Source organism: Talaromyces proteolyticus, assembly GCF_021365285.1.
Source record: "Talaromyces proteolyticus strain PMI_201 chromosome Unknown BGW36scaffold_3, whole genome shotgun sequence".
Classification (NCBI taxonomy): domain Eukaryota; kingdom Fungi; phylum Ascomycota; class Eurotiomycetes; order Eurotiales; family Trichocomaceae; genus Talaromyces; species Talaromyces proteolyticus.
In genome coordinates this window covers 1,243,980-1,268,810 of record NW_025764279.1, presented here as the reverse complement: position 1 = coordinate 1,268,810, position 24,831 = coordinate 1,243,980, and the positions used below count along the sequence as shown (strand labels likewise).

At 46.0% G+C, this 24,831-nt stretch overlaps 10 protein-coding genes across 10 annotated transcripts; 5 read left to right on the top strand and 5 right to left on the bottom strand.

Annotated features, from left to right (window-relative positions):
• The first annotated feature begins 387 nt into the window (after nt 1–387).
• Nucleotides 388–2,870, top strand: BGW36DRAFT_336281 (uncharacterized protein). The gene is made up of 3 exons (XM_046212962.1): nt 388–1,215; nt 1,271–1,677; nt 1,727–2,870. Exons 1-3 carry the CDS (start codon nt 468–470, stop codon nt 2,606–2,608), a joined length of 2,037 nt encoding a protein of 678 aa, XP_046075335.1. The 5' UTR covers nt 388–467; the 3' UTR covers nt 2,609–2,870.
• On the bottom strand, nt 2,871–4,085 carry BGW36DRAFT_371905 (uncharacterized protein). Its single transcript, XM_046215419.1, has one exon. It carries the CDS (start codon nt 3,652–3,654, stop codon nt 2,965–2,967), a length of 690 nt encoding a protein of 229 aa, XP_046075334.1. The 5' UTR covers nt 3,655–4,085; the 3' UTR covers nt 2,871–2,964.
• A 24-nt stretch (nt 4,086–4,109) lies between these two features.
• BGW36DRAFT_371904 (putative amino acid permease) lies at nt 4,110–6,772 on the top strand. Its single transcript, XM_046215418.1, has 10 exons — nt 4,110–4,480; nt 4,548–4,568; nt 4,637–4,685; nt 4,742–4,817; nt 4,878–5,103; nt 5,158–5,278; nt 5,349–5,692; nt 5,750–5,872; nt 5,922–6,327; nt 6,398–6,772. The coding sequence occupies exons 1-10, from the start codon at nt 4,373–4,375 to the stop codon at nt 6,559–6,561; spliced, it is 1,638 nt and encodes a 545-aa protein (XP_046075333.1). The 5' UTR covers nt 4,110–4,372; the 3' UTR covers nt 6,562–6,772.
• Nucleotides 6,773–8,033: 1,261 nt separating this feature from the next.
• On the bottom strand, nt 8,034–10,763 carry BGW36DRAFT_371901 (acyl-CoA dehydrogenase/oxidase). The gene is made up of 6 exons (XM_046215417.1): nt 10,174–10,763; nt 9,878–10,076; nt 9,685–9,804; nt 9,468–9,617; nt 8,842–9,413; nt 8,034–8,740 (listed from the first exon to the last, which is right to left on the bottom strand). Exons 1-6 carry the CDS (start codon nt 10,295–10,297, stop codon nt 8,211–8,213), a joined length of 1,695 nt encoding a protein of 564 aa, XP_046075332.1. The 5' UTR covers nt 10,298–10,763; the 3' UTR covers nt 8,034–8,210.
• A 1,827-nt stretch (nt 10,764–12,590) lies between these two features.
• BGW36DRAFT_290630 (putative AMID-like mitochondrial oxidoreductase) lies at nt 12,591–13,914 on the top strand (the record flags this gene model as incomplete). The annotated part of the gene is made up of 2 exons (XM_046210773.1): nt 12,591–12,828; nt 12,881–13,914. 2 exons carry the CDS (start codon nt 12,591–12,593, stop codon nt 13,912–13,914), a joined length of 1,272 nt encoding a protein of 423 aa, XP_046075331.1.
• Nucleotides 13,915–14,020: 106 nt separating this feature from the next.
• Nucleotides 14,021–15,493, bottom strand: BGW36DRAFT_394738 (uncharacterized protein; the record flags this gene model as incomplete). Its single annotated transcript, XM_046217948.1, has 2 exons — nt 14,021–15,440; nt 15,462–15,493. The coding sequence occupies 2 exons, from the start codon at nt 15,491–15,493 to the stop codon at nt 14,021–14,023; spliced, it is 1,452 nt and encodes a 483-aa protein (XP_046075330.1).
• A 988-nt stretch (nt 15,494–16,481) lies between these two features.
• Nucleotides 16,482–17,806, top strand: BGW36DRAFT_356097 (aspartic peptidase domain-containing protein; the record flags this gene model as incomplete). The annotated part of the gene is made up of 2 exons (XM_046213725.1): nt 16,482–17,437; nt 17,506–17,806. 2 exons carry the CDS (start codon nt 16,482–16,484, stop codon nt 17,804–17,806), a joined length of 1,257 nt encoding a protein of 418 aa, XP_046075329.1.
• A 513-nt stretch (nt 17,807–18,319) lies between these two features.
• On the top strand, nt 18,320–19,485 carry BGW36DRAFT_424246 (2OG-Fe(II) oxygenase; the record flags this gene model as incomplete). Its single annotated transcript, XM_046219939.1, has 2 exons — nt 18,320–18,724; nt 18,778–19,485. 2 exons carry the CDS (start codon nt 18,320–18,322, stop codon nt 19,483–19,485), a joined length of 1,113 nt encoding a protein of 370 aa, XP_046075328.1.
• Nucleotides 19,486–19,568: 83 nt separating this feature from the next.
• On the bottom strand, nt 19,569–20,750 carry BGW36DRAFT_290947 (putative aldo/keto reductase; the record flags this gene model as incomplete). Its single annotated transcript, XM_046210806.1, has 3 exons — nt 19,569–20,360; nt 20,426–20,580; nt 20,639–20,750. 3 exons carry the CDS (start codon nt 20,748–20,750, stop codon nt 19,569–19,571), a joined length of 1,059 nt encoding a protein of 352 aa, XP_046075327.1.
• A 931-nt stretch (nt 20,751–21,681) lies between these two features.
• On the bottom strand, nt 21,682–22,834 carry BGW36DRAFT_261716 (uncharacterized protein; the record flags this gene model as incomplete). Its single annotated transcript, XM_046210077.1, has 2 exons — nt 21,682–22,667; nt 22,720–22,834. Coding segments are annotated over 2 exons (1,101 nt in total), but the record flags the coding sequence as incomplete, so codon positions are not given.
• Nucleotides 22,835–24,831: the final 1,997 nt, after the last annotated feature.

Genomic DNA, 24,831 nt, shown 5'->3' with positions numbered 1-24,831 from the left:
TATGTAGTAGTGTGACATTGCAGAAGTACGGCTGATAATTGTTTAGCCGGTAGACGCCGAAGCAGGAATCGGATTGATTCTTTGAAGTCACTGCTAGTGCCCATAGTGGTTGGATACCTTGAACTTGGACGACCGGCTAGACATTGCTAGCGATGAGGAAGCCGAGCCTAAATACGAGTCTCTGTGCAAGCCCGACAAGGAATTCAATACTCTGCTATACATGTATGTTTACAGACTCACCAGGAAGTAAATTAAATAATAATGAGAATAATGTAATAGCGACTAGTCCCAAATTAGACTAGGGATGACTACCCCGGTTTCAGGCCTGGCAACGATGATATCATCCCCGCCGCTGGCTCCTGCCGTGGCACGCTCTCGACCCGCTCTCGACACCTTCCATGCACCCGACTGTGCCAGTCCACATTGAAAGTATATATATATAGACAGCGCTTGCAGCAACAGCCACCATGAAAGCGCGAACTCTAGTCCCGTTCACCTTCGACCTGCTCCCGCTCGGTGCGGTAAAGCCGCGAGGATGGATGCGAGACCAGCTGAATCTCAGTGCAACAGGGCTTGGAGGGAATATTTACAAGTTTCATCGCTTCGTCAAAGGCAGCAAATGGTTGGGCGGCAATGTTGAGTACAGCCCGCTTAACGAATCTGCGCCCTACTGGTACAACTATATTGTACCGCTTGCTTATTTGCTCGACGATGAGGGTTTGAAGAAGCAAGCAAATGAGTTTTTGGATCTGATCCTGAAAAATCAACACGCAGATGGTTGGATTGGCCCGGAGTTTACAAGGCATGGGCGGGGAATCTGGGCTCGATGTTTGGTCTTGATGGGTATGGTGAATCACGCCCTCGCAGACCCCGCTCAGTACGAGCGTATTGTCCAGGCAATGCTCCGCTTCACCAGGCTCGCGAATTCCATGCTCAAAGACAACTTTCAGGGTTTAATACCACACCCGGGAGATGAGTTTGATGAGTTCTGCATCACGCGCGCACACGAGTTATCAACCTCTTTGCAGTGGTTGTACGAGCAGGTGGATAACAAGCAGGATAAGGAGGTTATTTGGGAGACAATGGATCTCGCATGGAAAGCTACTCGTGAAGGAGACCGTGACTGGTCGAAGTTCTTTACCGAGCAACAGTTTCCCAAAGAGCCGGCTGCTCAGGGATCCACATTGATCAAGCACGTCGTGAATGTAGCTGAAGGTAAAGCAGCCCGTAACTACTATCGTTTATTAAGCTAATCAAGTTGATTGCCTAGCATTGCGTTATATCCCACAACTATATCGAATGACCCATGATCATGGCCTAGTCGAACATGCTCGCCAATCCGTCGAAATGGTATTTAAATACCACGGAACAACTTTTGGGGCGCTCGCTGGTGATGAATTCCTAGCTGGGCTGCACCCGAAACGAGGTGCTGAATTGTGCGGCACTGTAGAACTGATATTTTCGCTTTCCTATCTCTATCGCCTGTTTGGAGAGACACAGTATGCCGACCGGGCAGAACTCGCCACATACAACGGCTTACCGGCTGGTGTTACACCGGATTGGTGGGCTCATAATTATCTCACCCAAAGCAATGAGCCCTGGGCAAGGAATCTTCAGAACTGGCCATTTTATAACTGTGGGGGACGCGCTCTGGTATATGGATTGGAAGTCAACTACGTAAGTTATATAAGGTTATGTATTATACCCATATCTAACAAAATAATAGCCATGCTGCTTGGTCAATCATGCCCAAGGCCTTCCGAAGTTTGCCATGAACGCATTTGTCGCAAGTCCCGACCTCAAATCGATTGCCCATCAGTTTCTATTCGCAGCTGAGGCAACGATTCCAGTCGAAGCTGACAGCCCTATTCACATCACAAGTGAGACTTATTATCCATTTGATGAAAAAATCACGTACAAGATTGAATCAAGCCGCAGCTTTGACTTTTATATTCGCATTCCCGAATGGGCTACCAAAGGAAGTACAATCAAGAAAGATCTTGCCAGCAATGACGTCCAGGAAGAGGCGGTACAGCCCGACTCAAATGGCTTGTATAAAGTATCGATTTCTCCCGGCAAAACTGCCTTCAAGGTAACACTGAACGCTGCCATTCGTATCGTCCCTCGACCCAACAATGCAGTTGCTATTTACCGAGGCGCACTCTTGTATGCTATGGAAATTCCGCACAAAGCCAACGTTGGGCCCCCGAGGCACTTTTCCGAATGGACCCCCTTGCCCGATGACGACAAGTACGCGAAAGAAGTTCGCGACGTGGAGTATACGCCGACCAGCGACTGGAAGGTAGCCATTGACCCGTCACAAGCACAATTTCACCGCACCGAAATCAAGGGAGAGCTGGCCAACCCCATCTTTGAATCTGGCGCCCCGCCAGTATCTATTACCATCGCAGGAACGAAGATTTCCAACTGGGAGCTAGAAGGAGATTGCGCAGGTCTTCCTCCATCGAAGCCAGCAGCAACGGGCAAACCGTTTGCTGTAAAACTTGTCCCATTTGCAAGCGCAAAACTGCATATATCAGAATTCCCTACTGTGAAATTGGGAAAGGTGCATTTGGATAAAGTAGGTTCCCACTGCTCTGTTATGTAAACCGCACAAAAAATGCCTATTCTTTTGTTTGGGACACGATTTTCCACAAGTTTCTACCATTTTGGTAGACTTGTTTTTCTACTTCCCATTTACCTGAGGATGTATATAGGCGAGATTTTGGTTCCTCGGGCCATCCTCGATCAGTCGGCTATGTCGTCGCGTCGTGAAGCATAAATAGTTTTATCGAAACATCAATGATATAAGCAAGTGCCGAAGGCAATGATCATCCGGTTCATTTACCTTATTACACTGACTCCTAGGAAATTCCAATAGAGAATTCAAGTCTGGCCATATATATGCGTATATCAATGAATTATCATGAGACTTTATTTTAGATATTTGACGGTCAAAATAAATCAATCTTGAAACTCTTGCCATTTCACCATGCGGTCCTGCAAATCCAAAATATCACCATCGACGACGAACGTCCCATCACCACGATGGTGAAACATCTTGCCGCCCTCTCCAGGTTTCCTTTCTGGGTTGATCCATGCCCTGACCGGTCTCAACACCCACAAGGAGTATTTACTAACCATTTTTGTATCCTCGACCACACACTCAATGTTAGAAATAATGTCAGGACCTCCCACCAGCGGCGCCTTGACTTTATCTGCAGATAGCGCATCCAGCCCAAAACGCTCCCATTTGCTTGTTATATCGTCGTCGCCGGCAGAACAGTTCCCAACATCGACAACAACACCAGCCATCTCAACAGATGGGATAGCAAGCACACACTCGCGGTGTTTCTTCAGGGCAGCAAACGACACGTCCCATGGGCCGACGGTGATGCCGATTAGAGGCGGTGACTCGTGCTGCATAACCATGTGGAATCCAATAGTCATCACATTGTGTGTTGAGTCGGCTAGTGAGCCTGTCGTGACCAGCAGCACTGGGCCGGGCTCGATAAGACGATAGACTTTGGAGGGTGGGTAAGAGCCAAAACCATGCCGATGTCGGGTGTTGGCTTCTCTTGTTCTGGCATCGCATTTGGAGGATGACTGAAAGTTTTCCTCCTGCTCAACCTGTGCTTTTCGTTTGGGGGCCATGGTGAATAGCTACCCTCTGCCTATGGAACGTAAAGAGGCGTCTTTTGATGGTTTTCGCGTGGCTGCGGGGTAAAGCACGGCTGGGATAGAAAATGCGTCAATTACCGCCGTCCTGTTTGATGAAGAACAGCAATCAAATCCAATAAAGAATAGTGATTGAGTTCAACAATTCAGCCATGGGACGTTGTTTGTTGAATCGGGATGGAACGCTGTTGTATAGCGCGTCGCCGACCGATGTCTGGCGACGTCATCGGATTCTTTTGAGAAGAAGCATGGAGTCGCTCAGAATCTGCGAACCACTATATTTCGACGCCTATTTAGCAGTAAGCTTTCCAAGAAGATAGCTTCAGTGATGATTAATGATAAAGAGGTCTGTCTAGCTTATGAGTTAACAACTTAGCAAGGGTCAGTCAGCAACAAAACCCATTAGTCAACTCAATCAACAATCACGCCTTAACTAAAAATCGCGCTAAGCCAAAACCAACGCAAGATTTTATTGCACCGGCGGGACTTGAGAGAACTAGGCACAGCTCAGACTTTTTTTTTTGGCTTTATTTCTCCCCCTGTCGATTTTCGATATTCATTTCTTGTTTATTATTTTTCTTGGTGATTTTTCTGGATTGTCCGCGACGTTGGTTGCGCTGATTTTGGTTAATTGATTTCGCGATTGCGAACGGGGCTAGAAAATTTCCTCTAGCAAGGCCAGATTAGGGCAGTCATGTCACACCTAGAAGTAGAACGCGACCATGAGGTTGCCTCTCCCAGCGAATCTGTGGAGGAGACCAGCAGAGACCAATTGGTAATGGATGCAGATGCTGCGCTCCTGGTATGTTGAGTGCTTGACAATTGCAAAGCCAGACTGGAACAACTTCCCGATGCTAACCGTTGTATAGCAAACAATGGGGTACAAGCAGGTATGGAAATCGCTGTAGCAGCATATTATCGGTTTAAATACGTTTATATCTCTAAAACTCGGCTTTAGGTTTTGCATAGGTCTTATTCCTTGATTGAGAACTTCTCTACTACCTTTGGTAAGATCTATACAGTGTCGTGTAACGGCCTGCCGGCTAATAGAGACAAAAATTAGCCGCTTTGTATTTCGTCGGAGGTGTTCGTGTCACCTATAGCACAGGAATTGCCAGTGGCGGCAATCTTGCATACTGGTATGCCGAGAACCTGCTGGTCATCGATTCTATTAAATCTCTTGTCTGACTTTTGTCTAGGACGAGCTATTTGGTGACGCTAGTATTCACCTTTATCAGTGCAGCTGTTATCGCCGAAGTGTGCTCGGCCTCGCCCTCAGCAGGCTCTATCTATCTCTGGGCCGCCGAAGCAGGTGGTCCCAAGTATGGCCGCCTTCTAGGCTTTGTGGTTGCTTGGTGGAGTACGACGGCTTGGACGACGTTCTGTGCTAGCAACACACAGGCTGCCACAAACTATATGCTTTCGGTTCGTAACAGCCAGCACTTTCTTCAAATGATAGTGATATGCTGACGAGGAAAGGAAATCAATGTGTTTAATCTTAGCTTCCCGACTGATACGAGCGACGTCAAATTTCGTGCTGTGCAATGGATTTGTACCGAAGTCTTGCTCGCGTTAGCTGCCCTTGTAAACTTCCTACCACGTAAGTCCGAGAACTTTTATCTGTGCATAGATTACAATCCTGAATTATGGCCGACTGATTTTACGTGTAGCAAAATCATTCCGATGGATATTTTACATCTCCTCCAGCCTGGTCATGCTAGACTTCTTTCTAAACATGATCTGGTTGCCCATCGGAGTTGCAAATACCTGGGGTTTCCGATCTGCCCATGAAGCTTTCATGACAACGTACAACGGCACTGGTGCGCCGGCTGGTTGGAATTGGTGCCTGTCCTACCTTGCCACTGCAGGTATTCTGATCGGATTCGACGCCTCTGGACACGTCGCCGAGGAGACCAAGAATGCGTCTGTTACCGCTGCTCGAGGTATTTTCTGGAGTACAGTTGTCAGTGGTATTGGGGGTTTGATTGTCGTTATCATGTTCCTCTTCTGTGCGGTACGATTCATTATGAGGCCGGATGACCCTTTGTATTATGCTGACTTCCTTTTCTAGCCTGATCCTGACACACTTTTCAGTTTCGGCGCACCTCAACCATTCGTGCCACTCTATGCTGTTGTGCTCGGACAAGGAGGACACATTTTTATGAACATAGTCTGCGTGGTCGCCCTTTGGTTTGTAAGTAATCCCTTTATGCGATATTCCCTACTCTTCTGACAAACTCAAGAACACGGCCATCGCCATCGTCGCCGCCTCCCGCTTGGTCTTCGCCGTTGCTCGCGATGGTGTCCTTCCATTCTCCAGTTGGGTTTCTCGCGTCTCACCCGAAGGCCAACCGCGCAACGCCGTAATCGTCGTGTGGGGAGTCGCAGCCGTCATCACATGTACAATTTTACCATCCGCCGTAGCTTTCACGTCGCTCATCTCTGCCGCTGGAGTCCCGTCCGCTGCTGCCTATGGACTCATCTGCCTGGGTCGTGTTTTCCTCACACCCAACTCATTTCCGAAGCCAAAATGGAGCTTAGGCCGCTGGAGTAAGCCGTTTCAGTTCATCTCCATTTTCTGGAACGGATGGGTTGTGGCCGTATTGTATTCTCCATATGAGTTCCCCGTTAGTGGGGAGACGTTGAACTGTGAGCTTGACTTCCATCCTCTCCACCTTGTTAGGAATGGAAAGATGCTGATTTTATTTCCTTTCTAAAGATGCGCCCGTGATTATGGGCGCTGTGACCATTTTTGCAGTCATATCTTGGTGGGTGACGCCAGAAGAATCGTGGTTGCCGAGGGCACGGATCTCGCATTTCATCGAAAGCAAGGGTCAAACTACTGAAACCACCACGGAGATCACCAGACACGAGCCATCGTGAAGATACGTTGGGTACTGGTATATTTGGTATATATTCAATAGATTTCGTTGCTAGATACATATTTTGCTTGATCGACGTATATAACGTCGTCAGATGGATGTAAATAAAGCCAAACCGACGCATATAGAGCATCTATTTCAACCGAGGACTTTAATAGAGGAGAACGAGAATATTTTCAATACTTGATTCAGATCGAAGTTAGGCGAAACCACCAGACAATCAAATCATAGAGTACTACCAAAGTAGCCATCTGATAATCGATAGCTGCCCCAGATAGTTAACCCTGCAGGCTGTATCTTATGATAGATTGGCGAGCTAGACGGTGCATTCGAGGTTACTTCTTAGAGTTTATTCGACGTTCACATCAGCCTTGCTAGATCTATAGTTCGATTTTGAATCAGTGGTTGTTAATTTCAAATAACTAGTTTCATATTTGTCCTAGGTAGAATAGGAAACAAAAATAAGCTCAATACAGCGACGTATTATCGCCTCCCTATTAACGCTGGATATAAATAACAAGTTTCGAAATCAAGTAAGGGTTAAAGCCCAATCTGAACCCTACGACTATAACATCTAAAAATCTCAATTATTCACACGAATTCGAGGTACAAAAGAAAAGAAGGAAAAGAGAAAGAGAGAGAGTAAAATAAGGAATATACACACAGGCCGTAAGGTGAAGGCGCTTTGCAAATGTCGCAGCATCATCAATTGATAGACTTGATATGATTTACGCGTGATTCACGTCTTGACGAGGTAAAGCCATGCTACCCGGTAGCTGGAATTCAATTAAGCGCTAATGATAGGGGGGATAGCAGCATACGCACTGGCAAGGTAATAGACTGCCACCATGAAGGCGTCGTTGGATGACCAAACCAGGAGGACAATGTAGGAGAATAATTGCATTGACCCAAAAACTAAACGGATGATAGATTGGCGCTGAGTCTTATCTACTAGCACTACACTCACTGAGTAGCATCCATACTGATCGCGTATAACGTATGACCATCGAAAACGTTGATACCTTGCCGCTTTCGTGTTCTCGAAACCTTCTACTTGCTATAGAACACCTCGATGATGAGCGATATCTGAATACGAATGGAGAAAGTGGGTTCGACTCGGCGGGTATGGATTCATTCAACTCGCTTCATACTATTCTATGTTGCAGATGACAGAATCCTAAACATGCCTGAATTTCTGCATTTTTATCCACGAATAAAAGGCAGGTTGTATCAATACTTCATACATTAGAGTTCCTCAAAGTAAAATACTAGCAGATAGATATTCGGACTGCTTTAGATGACGAATGGCGAAATGGCAAGTGTGCCATTTCAATCGAGGACTCCGATCACTTATCACTTCGGCTTCGACTGAGCACGGGTAATTTATACTTTGATAAGTATTATAATCTCAAATAATCCGAGCTAGTTGATTTTCTTCCTCTCGATGAAATCATCCAGCGATACAGCTCTAGGGTTAGGGTTAGGGCTGAACGGCATTCTTCTGAGACCTCATTAATTAAGACCGTGAAGTTAAAGATAGCTAAACTATTCGTCGTTTAGACAGGAATTTTACGGGTTAAAGTGCCTGATTCTATAACCATCTATCTATGAAATAACAAACAATCCCTCCATTACCCACGAGGATAATCATCATAACATGCTCTGGATCTGCGCAGAACCATTGGTATTTGCGAGCGGTGGTCTGAAGGTATCCAAAGAATTCTCAAAATCATTCCATGCATCCTTCGATAGAATCGGCGCATCAACATATTCCTTTGCATCCGTATCATCCAACATCTGCTCTAAACGCGGCAAAACAGCATTCATCGCGCTCGATTCACGATCAAACTGCATTTCGCGGGTCAGACCTGCGTGTTGGACATACCAACTTGAGTCTTGCATGATAACACCGGCTTCGTAGAGAGCAAGTAGGTCGGGATCTATTCCTGCGGCGAGAGCTGCCTCGTAGGCCATGCGATGCCCGATTGCTTCGACGAGAGATTGACAACGGGGTAGAATGGCATTGTTAAATTCGACGCTGCGGTGGTCGGTGCTCATTTTTTGGGCAGCGGCCGTACGGCATTCGTCGAAAAGACCTTGCTCGTGCTGGGCCAGGAGGCTTGATGGATCGTGGGCTTCAGGCATCTCGTATCGACCTAAAAGTAGTTCGGCAGCCAGTCCTGTATCTACATCAGCAAATGACCTCCTTAAAAATACATAATAGCCTTGTATAAAGAAGTCATAACAAAGGAACTAGATAATTGAAAATAAAGATGCATACTTATGCATAGCGCCGTAACATCTCCTTCCGCAATTGAATTTCCCCGAGCCTCCAGTTGATTCTCGATAATATGGTTATGTTTAAACAGACCCTGTGCTCCACACCGTTCACTGAGATTGAAGAGTGTCATCTGAGTGGCAGAGTTCAAGACGGCCTTGAAAGTAGTAGCAATACCATGGCGAACTGGGGGATTCAGGCCCGGCTGCATAAACCCTTGAATACTATCTTGAGCATATGCTTCGAACACGGCAACTTGGGCTAGAGCGTGTAGAATGGGCCGCTGCTGCGTTCGAAACGAGATAATAGGGACTGGTCTTCCATCGTATCCTTGCACTTGCCGTCGGATGCTGTATATGCCCGCAACATAAGCAGCGCGTTTTATCACGGGAATCATAATAAGTGATAAAGCTAACGTGCCAACAGTCACACGTTGTATTGTAGATAGGAAATTGAGGCGCATGCTTTCGGGCTTTTCAAGTGAGCCTAGAAGCGCTGAGGCTGGTAATCGGACGTGGTTGAAGCTCGTTATCGCGTGGTCAACCGGCTTGGCCCCAGCTCGGGTGGGAAGTTTTCTTTTTGTTTCACAGTCAGCTTTGCCATGCCTGTTTGATAAAAGATATACAGACTTTGATGTTATTCCATCACACATGTTGTAGCCATCGTTAAGCCAGACAATGAATGGCCTAACACCACGATCCTCGCCGGCAACAACCAGTCGAGCAATAACCACGGCGACACGGGGGAAACCATTGACTGGTGTGGTAGGAGGCATGTGTCTAGAAAAAAACGAAGCATGTACTGTTAGAAGCCTTTGATGGACTATGAGGAATATAAAGGACTTACTTAGCCGCATGTGGGTTCGGTGAATGAAGATCAAATCCACCATCGGGTAGCAATGTGGCCGTAGTCTCCAAATTCTTAGCATCAAGGCCGTGACCGAGCTCAGTAAGCATGAATTGAGCACTTTACGTCGATTCAAAATCAGCAATTGTTAGTTTTATTCTTGTACTCTCATAGAAATATATGGTAGACTTACGAGACATCAAACTTCATGATTCGGTCCATCAGCTCTTGAAGATCCGGTCTGTCTGCGAGATATAACCCAATTGTGCCTGCTGCTAGATTATACTGGATTGTGACGAGGACAAATGTTGAGGCTGCCATAGGGTGTATCATGTCCAAATGATATTTCCAGAATTTGGGTGTGAGGTGCATCACATCATCACTTGTCATTCCTGTACATCCCATTCAGTCAGTTTCTTTTCACTAGCTCGTCATAGGAAAGAATTCCATGCTTGTTGATGCATGGTATATTTTATATAAAGAACTCACTGTATTCATGGGCAGAGACACGGGCACGCTCATATGCAAGGCGTATTGTCTCATATTCAGTCAAGGTTCTAGGCGGTGTTTTGAACAGCTTATTTCTAGCTAGACGTAGAGATGGAGTGGACATAATGAAGGGGTATGTATATTTAAAGGGTTCTTCAAGAAGTAAAAGAGGAAACAAACATCGATGATAATCAAAATTTTCTATGCGCTTTTGTGCCAGTTTGCAAGGTAACAAAGCACAGGAAAAAGGGCTTACATAAAATCAACGAAGAATCAATAGTTAAAATCTCCATAGCCGCTTTTATAAAGAGCAAAATCTCGATATTTACACCGCCACTGAGGCTTGTGCTGAATCATCGCTAGTGGCGGTCAGTGAAAAGATAATAAAATCGAGACCAACAAACCTGGCTGGCTGAAACCTCAAGCCACGTCAGAGCATAAAAGTCGTTCATCAAAAACCCTGTGGCTGAGCCTAAGCAGGCACTATATACCATTATCTAGTATGGTGTCCACATTTATCTTCATGTAACATCTACTGTATACAAAATAGGCAGTGCGTATTATCCTGTCAATGGTAGCGAGTTTATTCAAGCGTCGAATGAAATATCTTGGAGATCACACCATCTAATACTATGTATATAGTGGATAGCCCTTAAATTTTTACTCAAAATTTGGATCTGATCGACGAACCTATATGATGGCCACCATAATACGATAGACCAGTACGCCGATTGGTCTTAGAAAATCATACAGTGGGGGGATGCATGAATAAAACAACGGCTCATCCGGCACGGCTCGTAGGCGCTACATTAATTGATGTCATATTGATGGGCTAGGTGGGTGCAACTAACAACAACTGTGCTGGGCAAGGGGTATAGACTCTCAGCGCTTGAAAACCTTTGGCCTAATCCATCTACTAGTGGAGAGTAAAGGATCTAATCCACTCGAACAAGGCGTGCGAGGGTTAGCACAAAAAATTGGGACACTACGTATAGAGTATTATTTCCGAGTGAGGAAAACAAAAAGGGAAGAAGAGAGAAGGAGAAAAGCCCGAGTCAATTACCGAGTAAGATGCAGCCAATTCACAATAATTGATCGAGAACACAAACAACGCTAGCACTATATTTGACACATTATCTAAACTATTCTTTCGACTTTTACTTTTTGAACAGGACTATTAGCCCTGTCAATACGTGTCGCTGCGTCTAAAACCCGTATATTTGCATTTGTGCATTATGCAGTGTAGGGGATCTCCGACCTCCCGCATTAGCGCTGCAGACTCTCGCTTAAGATTGCCATGGTATAAAAAGCAATTCGAAATTATGGGATGATACCCACCTACGGGGTAGATGGAATATATTAACTATTTTCTTACCTACAGATGACTCTATTCAAAAACATTAAGATTTTTATTACATACACTTTTTTGGCATAGTTTAAAATTAAAATTAATGATCTCTTCTCGAAGCTTACTTACGAGGCCAGCAATTGATACCACCGGTTTCGGCCCTTTCGCAAACCTTAGTATTGCGTATTTGTACTAACTAGTTAGTTAGCTCATGTGTTATCTTTAATAAAGAAACTGATAATCTTTAACGCTAGTAAGACGGGCAATCTGTGTCTTATCTTTCTAAAGTCATAAATTCCGAAGTTTAACTGATTTAATATGCTTATAACCCCTAACTTTAGGGATTAAGGCTTGAATCATTGTTTCAGATACCCGTATAACAATAAGTTTGTGTATTTTAAGTGACAAACTCAAGGGCCATTGTTATTGCTCCTACTGTGATTAAGCAGCAGGCCCGGGCTTATTTGCCATGAAAGCATCCGATTCCGGCATAATGGCATCGCATTCGAATAGCAGATAGAGATGTGGTAAATCAACAATGGAAGGACAATAGCTTTGCAAAAGAGTCGTAACAAATTTGGAGAAAATTCACTTTTAGGACCGTCGACAGAGGTGTATTGTCCTTCTTGAAATTGAGCCTGCTGCAATAAACGGAGGCTGTGGTATCAGACAGACGTGCAAGATGTACCTCTTTCAATAGAATGGAGAGTACTTTGAGATATTCGGGGAAAAGCTCATCATACACAAGAATTCAAAACAGCCAGAAATACATGCAAGAATACATATCAGGGGGACGGCGGAGAAAACGATCCCGAGTTCCGAGCAATTCTCCCGGTTCCGCGGCTAGACATGCGTTTGATTGGCTGTTGACAGGTACGGCCGAAACGGACCGCGTCATTCTCCAGATGTTGGTGTATGATAATAATTAATAATCGTCGACCTTTTATTACCTTGTTGCCGCTGTGATTCACGGTCTTTTTCAAGTTCAATCATTAGTGGCAGCAGCGAAGATTTTGCGGCGTCATCAGCACCATATCACCAAGTCGATGAAACATAAGGAGCGGCAACCATGATAAACACACAACTTTCGCAAATAACTGACATGAATCGTGTCTATCTCAGTGCATCGGTGGCTGTGATCCCCTTGGCTGTGTTGTGGGCTGTTCAACGCAGTAGGAGAATGGAAATAGCCAAGGTCCCGTCCAAGACCGTGGTCATAATTGGCGGCTCCTGGGCGGGAATCAACGTTGCCCATGGTTTGTTGAAGCAAGTGCCGAACGTCAAGGTTGTGATGATCAATCCCTCTGGTGAGCCACCATCTACACCTTTCTGCGTCATTAAATGTTAATAATGTGCCAGAGGACTACTACTTCAATGTCGCTTCTCCAAGAATCATTGCTCGACCAGAGGTTTTTGCTAGAGAGAAGTACATGTTCCCACTTGCAGAACTGTTTGCAAAGTACCCTAAGGGGGGAATCGAAATAATCATCGGCAAGGCAACTTCCATCAATACCGAGGGCAAAAAGGTATCGGTCAGGGAGAATACCTCAGAGCCGTCAAGAGACATCGCATACGACTATCTAGTCATTGCGTCCGGCAGCACCACCAAGGCAACACTAGGCTTAGACTCGGTCAAGGTGCCCTTCAAGCCTTCAGTGAATGGTAGCACAGATGCCGAGATAAAGAATGCGCAAGAAACTCTCAAAGCTGCCAATAGCATTATTATCGGTGGTGCCGGCGCTGTCGGTGTCGAACTAGCCGCCGAAATCGCACAGGAAAGGCCTAATGTTGAAGTTACCCTAATTACACCAACGGACAAGGTGCTTCCAGGTCTTAAAGATGGACCACGCAATAAGGCTGGGAAAGTGCTGAAATCGTTAGGAATAAATCTTGTTACTGGTAATTCAGTACAGTCAGCGCACCAAGACCCCTCGTCTGGAAAATGGACAGTCACACTATCTAATAACAAGACCCTGACCGCCGATTCCTATGTTACTGCTGCAGGCGTGGTTCCTAATAATGATTTCATCCCTAATACCCTCCTCAACGAGAACGGATGGGTCGAAGTGGACCAGTATTTCCACGCCAGCAAGATCCAATCCTCCGCCAGTATCTACGCAGTTGGAGATATAACACAGAATCCCATGCGGGTTGTTTCGCGGATGACTGTTCAAGCAGCAGCCGTGGTCAGCAATTTGAAAGCCGATATACTAGGTAAAGGAAAACGCGTCTCTTTTGATTTCGATAAACAAGGTGTGATGATGGGTGTGCCGCTTGGTAGGTCGGATGGAACTGGCCAGATTGGTTCATTTGTTATTCCGGGATTTGTGATGGCATTTATGAAGGGGAGAGATTATATGACTGGCATGGGGAGGAAAATGTTGTCTGGTTAATGTTAATTATATGATAGATAGACAGCCCTAATATTCCAAACCTTCGTGAATGTATATAAGATTTTCAATATTAGAAACCATTAACCGGGCGTAAGCAATAGATCAATCATGCGAAAGACCATCCCCCAGTCTTTTCTACAAAGAAGCCGTCAGGATCATACTTTTTCTTTATCTTCTGCAGCTCAGCATATGTCGAAAAAGACGACAACGGATTTTGATCAACACTAGCGTCATTAATAAATAATGGTAGCCCCTCAGCGTTACCAACAGAGTCAACCATGCCCCGAAAACTATCCTGCACGGCATCATAATCGACTTGAGACATACCGGGTGGAGTCTCAAGGATATAGCTAATCCAGAACCAGGGCCCATCAGGCATCTGCATTGCATTTCCACCATTCTGAGCGTTGCTAGCGTCCGTCAAGCTCTGCGGGACGGGTTCGTAGTCGAATGAAAGAAGCTCGTATCGCCCTTTATTAGTCTCGGCCCAGTTTCTCCATGCGTCAATTGATGTTTTATAGCTATCGTCGGTGACTCGGTGCACGCCGACACGGAAAATGTTGTCTCCGCGTGTTAGCTGAGTGAGGAAAGGTATAGGCATGTTAATTACTTCCGGGTATGTCCTCGTGGCCATGGTGTTTAACAAATAGGGGATGCTCGTAAAATTGTTAAAAACGTCACCAGCATCCAGGCCGTCATAAACAAGAAACAATAAAATCACCTCATCGAGATTCAAGTACAGATCCGGTGTTGGTAGCTTCAAGTACGTCGCAACAATACTTGCTTTTGGATCTGGGTTGTATTGCATGAAATCGCTGATAGCATCTGCCACAGCATCGGTCTGTTCGAATAGATAAATGATATTTCCGGCAGCAAACTTCCCGGCCGGTCGACTTTGAACCGTATATTTCGTTACTATTCCATATGCATTGCCTCCTCCTCCTCGAAGACCAAAGAAGAGATCTGGGTAAGAATTGGCGGAAGCAGCTACGATCTCTCCGCTCGGTAAAACGACCTCCAGCTCGCGGAAATTGTCGCAGGCCATTCCATATTGGGGCGACAAATAACTCAAGCCGCCACCCAGAGCGGCACCCGTTCCAACGCCAGCGAGTGTAGGACCGAGCACAGTGCGGTCGAATTGGGCGTAGTAGTCATACAGCTCGCCGAATGTACTGCCGGGCTCATATGTAGCGAGAGTAGTAGATGAATCGTATGATTTTGCATCTAGAGAGCCTAGATCGATTAGAACTCCCTGATCAACCGAGGAGAAAAAGTTATTGGTGTTATGACCGCCAGCCTTGACAGCAAAGCGACTGCCAGATAACCGGATGGCTTGCACAGCAATCGACACATCCTGTGCAGATGTCGGGTAGACAATGCACGAGGGCTGGTAGTTGCTTTGAAGCACATTCCAGTAATCTTCTCGACTATCGATATAGCGTAAATCTAGCGGGTTGCTATCGACTTTATCGGCACCAAGAGAACCTGTCAGATTTGTACATGCAGTTCGCCCCAGAGATATCGTGCTATGCACGTAGGGTATAAACTGAATGCCAATTATGGTCAATGTTGTGATCATCTTTGGGGGCTGCATCGTCTGTTCTCTTCAGGAGACTGAAGAAACATTTTTCCGGGATCAGTCGATTAACAAGCCTCTACGGCGGACTGTTCGTACAATAATACTACAAATTGGCGTACAGTGTATATTTTCTTTTTCTTTTTTCTTTTTTTGCTTGTGCCTCCTTTTGTGATTGATCCTCGTGACCTGCAGGAAACTAGTTGGTGTAACTTTGCTATCATTGGTCAGTGCGAATCTACTTTTTGCATAGCGGCGCGATCCAATTAAATACAGGTGTGAGCTAACCCAATTATAGACAGACTAGAGAATCAATGTTTAGCACTGTTGGAGAACCTGTTTCCTTCTTTTCTTTCGCAAAAACCAATATTAAACGTGACAAAGGGGCAAAAAGCCTGGAAGGTTATCTCGCGGAGAGAATATGCCAGTTAAAGCTTATTCAGACTAAGCTACCTACGTTACTTTCGCTAGTGAGAAATGATTCGCCTTCTCTGAGCGGAATATCGAGCCCGTTTTGGCAGAAGGTAGCTAGCTATAAAGCATTCCAATTATCCGAAACGCCATTTCACCTAAATAATGAACTCTTTATCCCATCTTAAACTGGAGGCAATCCATTCAGCTCGATATACTCTGTATGTATATGCTACTGATGTCATAACAGGGCTTGGATAGTGGTATTGAAGGGGCTAAAGTGTGGGGAAGAGCGCCGTATGGCACCTAAACCGGTTAGCAGCTCTATCATCCAATAGGTCGTGATATAGGAAAGAGCGACTTTATTTTAAAAATAAGATATATGGGACATCAATATCTAAAGCGCTGCATCGTCCCATAACGAGTAATTAACAGTCTGCCTAGTGAGATCACTGTGAGGCTGGAGATGAGAAATAGGCCTATATAAAGGGCTGTAGAAGCAACTTTCACAACACCCCAGATCAAAACTTCAGAATTCAACTCCTCGGCCTTCCACACGATAGGATCGAAAAAGTCAAATATGATTTCCCTTTTCCTTCACCTTGCTCTTTTTCTAGAGCTCGTTTCGTCTCTCAACATCCCAACACAGAATAACGAGAGGGGTCCAGCATTACTCAACTTGGTAGCAGCGCCTCATAACGTTCCCGTATCCAAAGTTCGACGACAAGGTTCTCAACTCCAGTCAAGAGGCTTGCACAGAAGACATGAATCAAACAGCACTCTAATCCGCCCCACCAACTCTAATCTCCAATATGCAGTCGAGGTCAAATTTAATGGGGTTCCTCGCTACTTGCTACTCGATACTGGTAGCTCTGACACATGGATGTTTGCCGAAGATTTCCAATGCAAAAACGCAAATGGGACTTCTGTTCCACAATCTCAATGTAAAATCGGCCAGCCCTACACGGGAGAAGGTCTCGATATTATCAAGGGGGAGACTTTCTCTATTATCTATGGCAATAATGAAAACCCCACTGGCCCAATGGGGTACGCAGATGTTTCAGTTGCCGGTCTAACTGTCGAAGGTCAACAAGTTGCATTGGTCGACAATGGATACTGGCAGGGTGACGGTGTTCTCAGCGGCGTTTTCGGTATTGGTGATCGTGGTCTGACGTCTGCCTATACTCCTGGCTCTGATCTGCCTCATGAGTATACACCTATCTTCGAGTCCCTGTATAACACAACCAGACAGGTCAATCCTCTCTTTAGTTTGGCTCTACAGCGAGGGGAGGCTGGAGGCTACTTGGCACTGGGTGGCCTTCCACCAGTAGACTTTAAACCAGATTTTGTGACCACCAAGATGTTGGGCATCCCCTATGGAACAGAGGGGGGAACACGTGCTTTTTACTCAATCGAAGCTCCGGGGTATACGCTGAATGGGAAGACGCATAATGAAAGCTTCTTCGCGATTGTTGATAGCGGGACATTTGTCAATCGATTCCCGACTGATGCTGCAGATAAAATTAACGCTGCATTGTGAGTTTTCTACTTGATGGTAATTATTAACAGCTTACGAGCGCGATACTGACATTGCACCTGTACAGTAACCCACCTGCAATATACATCCCATCAGCAGATTTTTACGTAACTTCATGCAATGCCACAGTCCCATCTTTCGGTATCAGTATCGGAGACAAAACATTCCAGATAAACCCCACCGATATGTGGTTGGTAGACGAGCCTACTGGCCTGTGTGCGACAAGTATTACTCGTGGATTTCCTCTAAGCAAGGACAGCTATCCAGATGGGTTATATGTTCTTGGAGATGTTTTCTTGCATAATGTGGTGGTTGTTTTTGATGTGGGCAATAAGCAGATGCACTTTGCACCCCATACTAAGTATTAGATTTCTTTTGTTCATTAAAGCAAGGATACGTTGGGTTTTCAAAGGAGACTATAGCGAAGCGAAGTTTATGTATATTATTATCTGTATTATAGAAGGTATAGAAAGTTTCTGATAATTCTTCCTTTATCTCACTGCACTATTAATTATTAAACCCTACGTACATTATCCATAACTTATATATATATTAACCGGTATAACAACGGATAAGTACTCTAACGCTTCTCAATCGCATTCACCACGTGATCCATGATATCATCACACGTGCAATACTAGACGTCCAAGTTCCAAATCCGTAATCAGTAGGTGCCTTATGCTCCTCGTCACGCGGTTTAACAATGATTAATAGAAACCGCTCAAAAGGGACTAGAATTCCAGATTAGGAAATACCTATCACGCAATCGTGCCTATCTCCGCGAAACACCGACCTCCCCGCACCCTTTAACTTTTCAAGACACAACTGTCAAAATTGATTCTTGCATATATCCATGCATGAATTGCAAAGCACTGAAAATGATGCCTTCTCCTTCCTTCACATCCATCCCGATAATTGACCTCTCTCTGGCTTCTTCCTCCTCAGCTCCCACCGACAAACAAGCCCTCCTAAGCCAACTCCACTACGCCCTTACCAGTGTCGGTTTTCTTTACGTCACCAACCACAATGTCCCTTCAAAGGCCATTTCTGATCTAGTAGATGCCTTACCATACCTCTTCTCGCCATCGATATTGACAGACCAAACCAAAGACGAGATCGCACTCCACAATTCCCCTCATTTCCTAGGGTATAGCAGCGTCGGTGCCGAGATTACGGCTGGGAAAGTCGATCGTAGAGAACAGATTGAATATGCGACGGAGTTAGATGAAAAGTGGGCGGTGGGAAATGGATTGCCGTTGTATGAGAGATTGAAGGGGCCTAATCAGGTATTTCCTATTCGGTTTTTTCTTTCTGGGGTTCTACTTTACTGATTGTCTAGTGGCCGTCGGAATACCCAGAGCTAAGGCCGATAGTGGAAAGATACATCTCTGAACTGACAGCTCTGGGTGAGAGATTCCTCAGACTTGTCGCTGAAGCACTCTCACTTCCATCAGACATATTTTATCAGTTCTTATCCGAGCAGCACCGTCTTAAACTAGTCCATTACCCAGGCTCTTCCTCATACACTCTATTGACAGAAAATGCAGAAATAGAGCAAGGCGTCGGTCCTCACAAAGATTCATCAGGATGGTGGACATTCCTACTGCAAGCCTCGCCTCCACAGGTGAAAGGTTTGCAGGCGCTCAATCAAGAGGGACAATGGATCGACGTCCCAAATATTCCGGGTACGTTTGTCGTTAATATAGGGCAAGCATTTGAGGTCGTTACGAATGGGGTATGCAAGGCAACTGTCCATCGGGTTGTACTTTCTTCGGGTCAAAATGATAGATACAGTATACCGTTTTTTCAAGGGGTTAGAGGCAGTTTGACCAAGGAGGAGGCTGTAGGGTCATTGAGAGGGCATTTTCAGAAGCTTCAACAGAATCGAAATGCGGATGATGAAGCGACAGCAATCGACTCACCGTTTTTGAAGGGGAAGTATGACACTTGGGGGGAATCTCAGTTGAGGACTAAGATTCGATCTCATCGAGATGTTGGAAAGAAGTTTTATGCAGAAGTTTATGAAAAATACATCAATGATAACTGACTCAAAACACTCGTCATTATCCGTAAACTAATATTCTAATTTCTTTTCAAATGACTATTATTAAGTCCTACTATGTTCCAAGCTTACTCAAAGCGCAATGGCTCAAAGTTTGGCGCATTCCCGACAGCCTGTTCAATCTTCTCCAGAATTTCCGGCGTCAATTTCTTGACAACCTCGACCGCCTTGACATTCTCATAAACCTGCTCGGGCCGTGAAGCACCCGTAATCAACGAGGAAACATTCGGATTCTTCAATGCCCACGCGAGCGCCAACTGTGCCTGCGTAACCTTCAATTCCTCTGCAATCGGCTTCAATTTCGCAACAGTAGCCAGTCCCTTTTGCCATCTCTCATCACCCCACGTCGCAGCAAACTTAGTGATGAACTCGCTTCGTCCAGTTCCCTCAGCCAACCGCGAACCAGGTGGTGGTGCCGCAACGTCGTTGTATTTACCGGACAGGATACCCTGTTTCAGCGGTGAGAAGACGGTCAGGCCGAGACCATGCTCGGTGTACAGCCAGCGATACTCGCCCTCGACGCGCTCCCGCTCGAGGAGGTTGTACTGTGGTTGCTCAACGACTGGGCCGATTAGGCCAAGTCTGTCAGCGACGCGCCAGGCTTCAGCGATCTCGGTGGCGGACCATTCCGAGGTGCCCCAGTAGAAGGCCTTGCCCTGGTTGATGACGTGGTTGAAAGCGCGCACAATTTCTTCCATGGGGGTATGGCGGTCAGGACGATGGGCGTAGACTATATCGACGTAGGGTAGGTCGAGGCGTTGGAGGGATAGATCCAGTCCTTCAATAACGTGCTTGCGGGAGAGACCCTTATTGTTGAGCGCATTGTTGGGGTATCTACCGTTTGCTTGGCCGTGATAAATCTATTACTTATTAGTATGTCAAGTCAAATCACATTATCAAAAATATTTGTTTTATAGGTAAGTACCTTTGTGGAAATCACCAAGTCCTGCTGCTTCCAGCCGAATTTCTTAATAGCTCTGCCCATGATAATCTCGGATTTTCCACCCTCGTATCCCTCAGCGGTGTCGAAGAAGTTGATACCGACATCATAAGCAGCTTTCATGCAAGAGAATGTTTTTTCTATTCATCGCCGGTCAATAATTTCTCGCTCGTCCAACAAATTTCAGCAAGGCCATACCATCTTCAACGTGTCCACCATATGTAAGCCATCCTCCGAGTGAAATGACGGATACCTTGAGGCCTGTTCGTCCCAGGAAGCGGTATTCCATTGGTGGTAGATTTTCAGCCATTTCTTCTATATTTACTTTTCTTTGCGACTCTTTTTTATGGTGTAGAAAGGTGCGGTGTTGTGCTAGGATCGTGTGTAGGTAGTGGTGAGGGGTAATTATTGAAGCTATGTAGAAGATTGAGTCATCGACTAATAAATAATAGGTGATAGGCGCTAGAGCTTTTATGAATTCCCCTCAACCAGCTTTAGCCAATATTGTCAAAAATGGTGCAATGGCACTCGATTAGTGGATAATATTGAGAGCTACAGCGGGGCAGAGTATGCTTTGACCCAGGAGAATTAAAATTACCCCGCACTAAGAGCCAGCTTAATAATTATCCTCTTATTACCTTCCTATTGTGGAATATCCTGTCGGGCTTCGCGGGCGTAACTCCGCTTCCTTTTGGGCTGATTGAAAGGAGTAGAAACGGGTATCGCGGGTCAAATTGTGAATTACATACAGGAAGTACCTCCCACCTGAATGGTAGGAGGGGATAAAAACACATCAAATGAGCCTTCTCTCTATGGAATTTAGGAATGTAATGAGTGGTTGGTAGTAACAATGGCTTAATTTTCCTTTCTCACCAATGTCCGGAGGCATGCCTGCGATGATGACGGTGGATTGGAGGACGAATGTGGCCGGGCACCTTGTCGCGCTTCTCTGCTGCGCCGGTTGGGGTGATTGTCTCGGTGACGGTCGTCAGGTGTGAGGTCGTGATCGTGCTTGCAGGTTTGATAACGGGATCGTGGGTGGTGATTGGGAAGCCGTTGTTACCGAGTTCCACCACAATATCTTCGTCAACATAAACCACCTCGTACTCAACATTTTCTTCAACGGTTGTTTGTATAGGCTGGACATGGGTAGTGGTGGTGGTAGTAGTCGGGACAAGAGTAGTGGCAATTGTGGTAGGAGCCGAGGTCAGTGCAATATGTGCCTCCTGCTTAAGGGAAACAGTTGGAACCGCAGAATGAATCACGGAGGACACATCATTGATGGCAGAAGTAGCGGCAGGAAGAATACTACTTATCGCTACAGCTGCTTCACCATACGGCGTCGCCTGTGCCGGACCGAATTGAATAGGGACATTACCCAGTAGTCCGTTGGCGTCAAAAAACGGGTTTTCCATTTGTAGAGCCTCGGGAACGGGGAATGTACAGGTTGCAGCTTCAGCATTGCTTTGCAGATTGAAGAGCGAACAGTCAGATACTTGACCAGAGGGGTTTGTGCATCCGTTCATAGCTTGCTGGAGAAATTCTGGCTGCCATCCCTGGATGAAATCACCGTGATATCCGTAGCCGGTTGGGTCTCCCATTGAGAAGACAAATTCACCGTCTACTCCGGCGAAATCTTGCGTGTCATATTTCGTTTCATAGAACAGAGAGACTAAGCGCGTTTCGAATCCTTCAGGACATGTTCCATCGCTGACGAGATTGGGATAGGCCATGTGTGATTTGTGATCGTGACTGTCGACGTCCTTGCCATTCCAGCAAGATGGAAACATGAGTTCAAGGCGAAGACCGTCCCAGCAGTTTTCATCCAGGAAATTTTTGTCAGGTAAGAAATGGCGGTAAAGAGAACCCTCATCGGTCGTGTTATAATGCAAACAGTTAAATCCGAGAGCTTTCTGCGATAGAGAGAACTGGGTTGTTTCCGCGGCGGTCCAGTCCGATGTGGGCGGATCAGGCACAGGACCAGTGAAGTTACGTAGAAACTGGTCGCCAGCGAGCATGCGGAAACCTTCTGGGAAAGGTTTTGGGTTTTCGCCACGGACAAAGTAGTAGGCCAACATGCCGCCGTCCTGATTCACCATTGCTGTCGAGCCGTTAGGGTACTTGAACATGAGTGGCGGAGTCCAGTAGACGGACCGGTCTTGAGTGACCTGGCATGACGTGCAGCTTGAGTCTAACAGATTGGCCTGAGTAACAGATTCAGAGAAGCCTGTCGCATAGTCAGTAAATAGTCATGCTGTATCGACGCAAGATCGCCATACCGCTGGAGCCAAAGACAGTATGCAAATGATCACTGATCTTTCCTGGGGCCATGAGCGGATCCATACGCGCAGCACCTGAACGGCTCATGCATGGGAGACGCCAGAAGTTGCTGGAGGCATCGGCCAGGCTGGTCAACGCGACCAGGATGGCCACTGATACGCCAATAACGTTTGACATGGCGCAAACGCCACTATTGAGATGATGGAGTTGAAGATATTGTTTCGAGAAAGCAACACACACAAAGGTATCTATAAGCCTGAAAAGAAGAGTTCCAGGGAGAAGGAGAAGCAGAAACAAAGGTGTTTGTCAAAGACGTCTATCTACACACGCCCACGTGCGCTCACAACAAGGTGAGAGCTGTTTAGTCGTGTGGTCACAAGAGACAGGACAAAGTAGCAAGTGTGGTGCAGATGCTTTATGAGATATCACACAGATCCTGTCTGTGTATTGTAACTGGCCTTCTAAAAGATGTCGAAAATGTCGATTGGTTGGTCGCGATATAAATGATATTCTAGAACAGTCTGGTCAGAACAGCAGGAGTCACAGACTCGGTCGAGAATGCAATGAATGAGTGACTCTCGCCCGTCACGTCCAGGCGGCAGGCAGCGAGGGAAGAAAAGGTGAATGAGTGAATGAACAGTGAAGGAGCGTGTATCGGTCCAACCGATTGGCGGTGCAAGGGAAAGTAGAGGTCGAAGTCGAAGAGAACGAGGAATTAAGACAGAAGCGAAGGGCAGGCGCAGATTAAAATGGGAGGGGAAGGAAGGAAGGGCGACATTGGAATGCACAGGCGCCATTCACAGTGCTTGGCAGATCGTGGGATCTGCCGTTGGCGCCACTGGAGGCAGGTGTCCAATCAGGGAGGGCGTACTTTATTGCATCCTCTGGCTGATTCAAAGTCCATCATTGCTGCTATCTATCCACTCGCTCATTAACGACGAATTATCTGTGACCGCCCTTGATAGGATGACTCAAGCGGACAACTCTTTCCTGCACCAGTCTCGGGCTGCACAATATCCTGTCTGCTCAATATATTGCCCGCATCTCTATGTTAGAGAATGCATTGCGATCTGACATCTATTGTGATCATTTAGATTGGATTGTGGTCTTGTTTACTGAGATTCATGCCGGCAGCTCCTCTGATTGGCTGTCGTCGGAATGAAGTATGGATGGTGGAGTGAAGCGGCATGTAAGGGACCCCTGGGATGCCGGCAATATCCAATCGGCTTGCGAATCTCTGCAGCTGACGAGTGGGGCCACAGTGCTATTGGCTGCTGCCGGGCAAATCTCGCATGGCCGTTTCATGGTACGGCCAATTATGACTGATTCCCTGGCGGAACGGTACTAGCAGACCAACGCCGTTCTGAAGGGGTGCACCTGCCATACAATTGCACAACTTACTATTATTCTTGCCCTCTAAGATCAGCGTCAAATTTCAACCACCACAAACGCTCGCCCAATAGTAGTTGGAATACTGTCGCCTTCTCGTGTCATCCTCAGCTCCATGAATGGAATGGGTTGTCGGCTCAATCTCGTTGGCGCCGGCGTGTCGCACCAAATAACCTCATCCTGCACTAAATTAGGCTTTGTTTCATGACGCTTTAATCAGGCGCCCAGCTTATTCATTTCTATTAACAGATTACCGGAGTATATGCGAATAAAGAAGCGGATCGTATTAAACGTGCCGCCCAACCAAGAATAAGGACCGGCTACGGGCATTAATTCGGTGGTGAAACAGATCAGTGCCGTCCTTAATATAGCACACCAATATAATCGGCTGGGGCTATTTACAACATTAATATTTGAGGTTTCCCGTCATTATATAGTGGAACATGCAGAAAGTCAAATACATGTATAAGGGGCACTTTCAAGTGCTAGTTTTCTGTGTTGGCGGGATATAATGTCCAACTGTTAGATGCTCAGCGCCAGCGGAGCTAAATGTAAAAATCATATTCAAGCACCGTTAAACTTCCATATTAGAAAGTTCAAATGTTATCGGTTAGTATTTATCGGTTTCCTGATTAACCTTGTGTACATTATTATTATTTAATTTTGAGTCAAGTTCAGTATCAATTGAAGATTAAAGCTAGTTTGATCTTTAAATAATATCA

What these genes read in the sequence shown, in the direction of transcription:
- BGW36DRAFT_336281 (XM_046212962.1), top strand. Translation starts at nt 468, where the DNA reads ATGAAAGCGCGAACTCTAGTCCCGTTCACCTTCGACCTGCTCCCGCTC. An exon ending in CGTCGTGAATGTAGCTGAAG is followed by an intron (nt 1,216 to 1,270) that starts GTAAAGCAGCCC and finishes TTGATTGCCTAG; the next exon opens with CATTGCGTTATATCCCACAA. An exon ending in ATGGATTGGAAGTCAACTAC is followed by an intron (nt 1,678 to 1,726) that starts GTAAGTTATATA and finishes ACAAAATAATAG; the next exon opens with CCATGCTGCTTGGTCAATCA.
- BGW36DRAFT_371905 (XM_046215419.1), bottom strand. Translation starts at nt 3,654, where the DNA reads ATGGCCCCCAAACGAAAAGCACAGGTTGAGCAGGAGGAAAACTTTCAG.
- BGW36DRAFT_371904 (XM_046215418.1), top strand. Translation starts at nt 4,373, where the DNA reads ATGTCACACCTAGAAGTAGAACGCGACCATGAGGTTGCCTCTCCCAGC. An exon ending in CCACAAACTATATGCTTTCG is followed by an intron (nt 5,104 to 5,157) that starts GTTCGTAACAGC and finishes TGACGAGGAAAG; the next exon opens with GAAATCAATGTGTTTAATCT. An exon ending in CCTTGTAAACTTCCTACCAC is followed by an intron (nt 5,279 to 5,348) that starts GTAAGTCCGAGA and finishes TTTTACGTGTAG; the next exon opens with CAAAATCATTCCGATGGATA.
- BGW36DRAFT_371901 (XM_046215417.1), bottom strand. Translation starts at nt 10,297, where the DNA reads ATGTCCACTCCATCTCTACGTCTAGCTAGAAATAAGCTGTTCAAAACA. An exon ending in CCGAACCCACATGCGGCTAA is followed by an intron (nt 9,618 to 9,684) that starts GTAAGTCCTTTA and finishes GTTTTTTTCTAG; the next exon opens with ACACATGCCTCCTACCACAC. An exon ending in TGTTACGGCGCTATGCATAA is followed by an intron (nt 8,741 to 8,841) that starts GTATGCATCTTT and finishes ATGTAGATACAG; the next exon opens with GACTGGCTGCCGAACTACTT.